This window comes from Anomaloglossus baeobatrachus, chromosome 2, assembly GCF_048569485.1.
Source record: "Anomaloglossus baeobatrachus isolate aAnoBae1 chromosome 2, aAnoBae1.hap1, whole genome shotgun sequence".
In the NCBI taxonomy this organism is placed as follows: Eukaryota; Metazoa; Chordata; class Amphibia; order Anura; family Aromobatidae; genus Anomaloglossus; species Anomaloglossus baeobatrachus.
In genome coordinates, this window is record NC_134354.1 from 50,165,789 (window position 1) to 50,171,413 (window position 5,625).

The 5,625-nt window shown below is 43.8% G+C and overlaps 1 protein-coding gene across 1 annotated transcript; it reads left to right on the top strand.

Moving 5' to 3' along the window:
* Positions 1 to 308: 308 nt before the first annotated feature.
* Positions 309 to 4,361, top strand: LOC142282787 (protein kinase C delta type-like). The gene is made up of 10 exons (XM_075333042.1): positions 309 to 957; positions 1,170 to 1,258; positions 1,409 to 1,579; positions 1,761 to 1,843; positions 1,969 to 2,031; positions 2,188 to 2,326; positions 2,407 to 2,598; positions 2,709 to 2,837; positions 2,931 to 3,097; positions 3,296 to 4,361. The coding sequence occupies exons 1-10, from the start codon at positions 468 to 470 to the stop codon at positions 3,360 to 3,362; spliced, it is 1,590 nt and encodes a 529-aa protein (XP_075189157.1). The 5' UTR covers positions 309 to 467; the 3' UTR covers positions 3,363 to 4,361.
* The last annotated feature ends 1,264 nt before the right edge of the window (positions 4,362 to 5,625 follow it).

The following is a 5,625-nucleotide window of genomic DNA, read 5'->3' on the forward strand; positions in this document are numbered from 1 at the left end:
AGGACCATTAGGCCAAATTCAAACATTTGTTTGTCACTGTCCAAGCCCAGAGTGGCTGCGACCCTCTGTGACTAATATTATATAGGATATTTATTTTTACAATAAAAGAGTATTCACACAACGGCAACTTTAAACTCCATGATATCCATGATATCAAGGTGTAAATTTTTTCCCTCCTTTTTGTCTACTTTGTGATGTCATGTCACCTTTGGAATGTGATGATGTCACAATGCCTCCTTTTGTGATGTCATAGAACAGTCATCAGAATGTTGCTGCAGCCTGAATATTGTCCAGTTGTTTTCATCACTTAGTGGGTGAAGGTGACTTTTACTTGCGCTTAGCAAATTTTTTGTGTTATATAAAATATAATACTGAATAATAGAAGGCCTGTTAGAGGAGCAGTTCCAGGCGACATCCAGGAGCACTCTAGAGGTGGACAGGACCTTCCTCAGCCCAGAATTTTATCTATGGAGCTGAATATGGAGAGTTTGAGGAAGAGAAAGACAGAGAGCATAGATGAGGTGCCAAAAAAAAGGAAAATAGAAACACCGGAGAGTGAGAAAGATGGCACCAACCAAAGCCTTATCAAGGCTTCAAAGAGACCTGGAAGCCCGATACAGGAGAGTATCGTGAGCAAGAGGAAATGGGGAGAAGCGATGGGGGACAAAGCTGATGATGGATCCAGCGGGTCCCCCAAAGCTAACCCTGAACCTAATATGGAGAGATTGAGGAAGAGAAAGATAGAAAGCATAAATGAGGTGCCAAAAAAAAGGAAAATAAAAACACCGGAGAGAGAGAAAGATGGCACCAACCAAAGCCTTATGAAGGCTTCAAAGAGACCTGGAAGCCCGATACAGGAGAGTATCGTGAGCAAGAGGAAAAGGGGAGAAGCGATGGGGGAAAAAGCTGATGATGGATCCAGCGTGTCTCCCAAAGCTGACACTGAGCAGCTGTCAGGTGAGTGCAGATCTAAGACTCCGAGAGCCACTAGCCCCCAATGTAGTAATTGATGGGATTGTGAACCTTTAGAATACCCCATCTATTATGATTGTTGTGCCTTTTCTCTTTGATACCCCCTAAGATTGTTGTACCCCATGTTGTAATTGCTATAGGAGGCCACATTAGCATTATATAGAAATAATACATCTTATTTCTCCTCTCTCCATCAGGGACAACCCCAGCTGAATCCCCCATCATTGTGACTGGACTGGAGAGCTTCACCTTCCATAAAATCCTTGGAGAGGGCGCATTTGGTAAAGTAAGTATAAGGAATTGTGGTGATGTTTTACTCATGTTTGTGATGTGGAGCAGTAATATGACTCTAGGAAATTCACTGCTTCATATCTTGTCGTTACATCTCATGGCAGGATGTGCCTTTCCTCCAGTTCTAATGTTCTTTATCCTCCAGGTCATATTGGCCACACATCATGCCACCCAACAACAAGTGGCAGTGAAGATGGTGAAGAAGAGGTTACTACTTGAGAAATTAAGAGACAACGTCCTAATAGAGAGACAGGTCTTGGAGATGACTAGGAAGAGTCCATTAATTTCTCAGGCTTTTTCCACCTTCCAGTCCCAGGTAAGAGGCTGAGGATCTAACAGCTCTGGGTCTTCAATATATTATATGAATGCCTGTCTATATGGCTGTGTGCAATGTTATTCTAGGCCACTATCATATTTCATGTATTATAACATTACCACCAGTGTCTCATATTTAGACTATACCAGTAACACCTATTATCTTCTCTGGTTTATCACAGGACTACTTATTCTATGTTATGGAATATATCAGTGGAGGAGACCTTTTGAAAATCAGAGTCCCATTTACCATTCCAGCCATCAGGTAAGACAGAACATGGATATATTAGATTAAGATGATCGTTCTCAGGAACAGCCTTATGTCATTATTAGTTCACAGTTTAGTGGTTGAAATGATGGATGTTTGCTTTATCTTTATTTTCTCATTAGATTTTTTGCCGCTGAGCTGATCTGTGGGCTGCAGTTTCTACACTCCAGAGGCATCATACACAGGTAGGTGCAGCACGTTTTCTTCTGTGTAGACCTGGTATATAAACTCATACCCTCATCCTCATGCCCCCTGTAGACACTTGATATCTCAGCCCTAATGAGTTATCAGTCAGGCTAATATAATAATTACATTATGGCATTTTTTTAAACTCTTTCCAGAGACATAAAACCGGACAACATTTTACTGGACAGCACCGGTCACTTGAAGATCGCTGATTTCGGTGTTGCAGTGATGAACATCTTTGGAGATACAAAGACTTCAGGTTGTGCTGGGACTCTTTTCTACATGGCTCCTGAGGTGAGGAATCATCTACATGTCCTTGAGTGATCACTGTCTACAAGGCTGGACAATCTTATTGTCTTTTCATGTCTTCACAGATTCTTCAAGAAAAGCCCTACAACACGGCAGTGGACTGGTTCTCTGCTGGTGTGGTGATATGCACGCTGGCTACTGGCAGACATCCATTCTATCGAGGTCAAATTGGTGGGGCCATCATTAAGGCAATAATCAATGATGATCCTGTCTTCCCAAATGAAATGGACCCCCAGCTCAAAGCCGTCATTGAGGGGGTGAGTATAAAGACACATCTCAGTAATGCACTGGATATATGTAATGCAATACACAATGAAATTGGAGGACGACTGGAGACTGAATAATCATTTTCATTATATGTTCTCAGCTCTTGGATAAGTCACCAGAGAGTCGGCAGAAATTTGTGGACAACATAAGAGATCATCCATTCTTTAAGGAGATCAACTGGACAGATATAGAGGAAGCCAGAGCATGTCCACCATTCCAGCTGCCCCCTGTAAGTATATGACCCAGAAATGATGGTGGTAGCAGTACATTTCTGTTGTGTTTGTTCTTTATCAACACTGGTTCTTCTATCTTCTCTCTGCAGCCACCAGTGATGACATCAGAGAAAATTAAACATGTCTTGTCTTTCACTGAAACCATTCAACCACCAATAGCCGAAACAGATCAAAACCTCTTCAGTGGATTCACATTTGCCAATGATGGATGGAAGGTCATAAAGCAGATACCAAAACCTGTAAGATCTAATCGCAGGTGAGTCAGTGTAAATGGGACGGGGATAGGGGGGTTTCATAGGCCCCTCCATACCGTTATGGCTCTGTCTTGTCAACAGAGTCTAGTATGGAATCTATTTTCTTTTAGTCTGCATGCGTTTTCCCCTTAGATCAGCCCCATTTAATGTGTCTTATTGGGATATAAGGATTGTTTCTAACCTATTATCTCTCCCGGCAGGACATTTGGCAGCATTGTGAAGGACACCTTCCACAGTATTTGGAGGAGGATAAAACCCTGGAAGTGAACAGCTCTGACAAATGCTGTTCACCGGTTCCTATTCCACCAGCACTAGGAGTATCCTGAGGGCCGTGACCTGCAGTGTAGCCATATCCACTCCTCCTCCCTCCTGTAATGCGGGCTGGGCGGAGTTTGCTGCATTCTGGCGCTTTGCAGTGTCCAAATACAAGAAGATGGAGACCATGAAAATCCTACCAGAAGTCAATAAAATGATCGTGGACCAGCATTTCACGACAACATGTTGCCTTGTGCCCACAAAAAAGGGCACTTATCCGTAGAACATGGAGCTGTAGACCATGACAATCCTACCAGGAGTCAATAATATGACCGTGGACCAGCACTACAAAACAACATGCTGACTTGTGACCCCAGGGAAGGGCTCTTATCCTTAGGCCATGGAGCTGTACACCATGAAAATCCTACCAGGAGTCAATATTATGACCATGGACCAGCACTACAAGACAACATGCTGACTTGTGACCACAGGGAAGGCCTCATATCCTTAGGCCATGGAGCTGTACACCATGAAAATCCTACCAGGAGTCAATAATATGACCGTGGACCAGCACTACAAAACAACATGCTGACTTGTGACCCCAGGGAAGGGCTCTTATCCTTAGGCCATGGAGCTGTACACCATGAAAATCCTACCAGGAGTCAATCATATGACCGTGGACCAGCACTACTAGACAACATATTGCTTTTTGCCCACAGGAAAGGGCACTTATCCGTAGGCCATGGAGCTGTAGACCATGACAATCCTACCAGGAGTCAATAATATGACCGTGGACCAGCACTACTAGACAACATGTTGCCTTGTGCCCCCAGGGAAGGGCACTTATCCGTAGGCCATGGTTCCCTAGAGGTTTCCCCCACAGGGGGTTTTTCCTCTCCTGAGTGCCGATGGAAATAGACAACAAGAAAATGGCAACTTATAGTCTTTTTGCCCTCGGTGGAGCTCACACGACTAGTGGCAGAGAGGAACCTAAGATTTTTAAAAGATATTTAATAGCAATAAATAAATCAATTCACCTTCATGTGCTAGTAGTAGTAGTAGATTTATTTTGTATCTTTATGGATAAGTATTTTATCTTTACCCACTTAAGAGCACAGGGTGCATGTAATGTGGTGGTAATATGTATCCACTGTTCATTGGCACTATTTTGGGTTACAGCGCACATTTTGGTTAATTTTAAATCTGTTTTGGGAGGGCGGGAGGAAAAAAGAAAAGCCTTAGGCTATGTGCCCACGCTGCGAAAATTCGCAGAATTTGCCGCGATTTTTTCGCAGAAATTCTGTGGATGTTTCAAAAATCCGCAGTACAGCGAGTCCCCAGCCATTTATATGGCATTTGGGGAGTGCTGTGCCCATGCTGCGTTTTTTTTTCCGCAGCGTAAATAATGCGAATTTCCCTGCGGAAAAATCTGCAGCATGTCAATTATTCCTGCGGATTTCCCCGCAGGGTCCCATATTTACCTGCCATGATAGCAGACACCACTTCCTCCGGTGCAGAGCAGCGCAGTGGAACCTACCACTACCAATTAAGTAAATCAGGTGATGTGCATCTCTGTAATGAGGAGGGGTGTGGTGTAATGACATCAACACCCTACATAAGGTGTGCTTAATTATTAGGCAACTTCCTTTCCATTGTCAAAATGGGTCAGAAGAGATATTTGACGGGCTCTGAAAAGTCCAAAATTGTGAGATGTCTTGCAGAGGGATGCAGCAGTCTTGAAATTCCCAAACCTTTGGAGCGTGATCACCGAACAATCAAGCGTTTCATGGCAAATAGCCAACAGAGTCGCAAGAAGCGTGTTGAGCAAAATAAGTGTCCATGAATTAAGGAAAATCAAGCGTGAAGCTGCCAAGATGCCATTTGCCACCAGTTTGGCCATATTTCAGAGCTGCAACGTTACTGCAGTATCAAAAGGCACAAGGTGTGCCATACTCAGGGACATGGCCAAGGTAAGGAAGGCTGAAAAACTACCACCTTTGAACAAGAAACATAAAATAAAACGTCAAGACTGGGCCAAGAAATATCTTAAGATCTTTCAAAGGTTTTATGGACTGATGAAATGAGAGTGACTCTTGATGGGCAGATGGATGGGCCAGAGGCTGGATCAGTAAAGGGCAGAGAGCTCCACTCCGACTCAGATGCCAGCAAGGTGGAGGTGGGTACTGGTATGGGTTTGCATCATCAAAGATGAACTTGTGGGACCTTTTCGGGTTGAGGATGGAGTGAGGCTCAACTCCGAGACCTACTGCCAGTT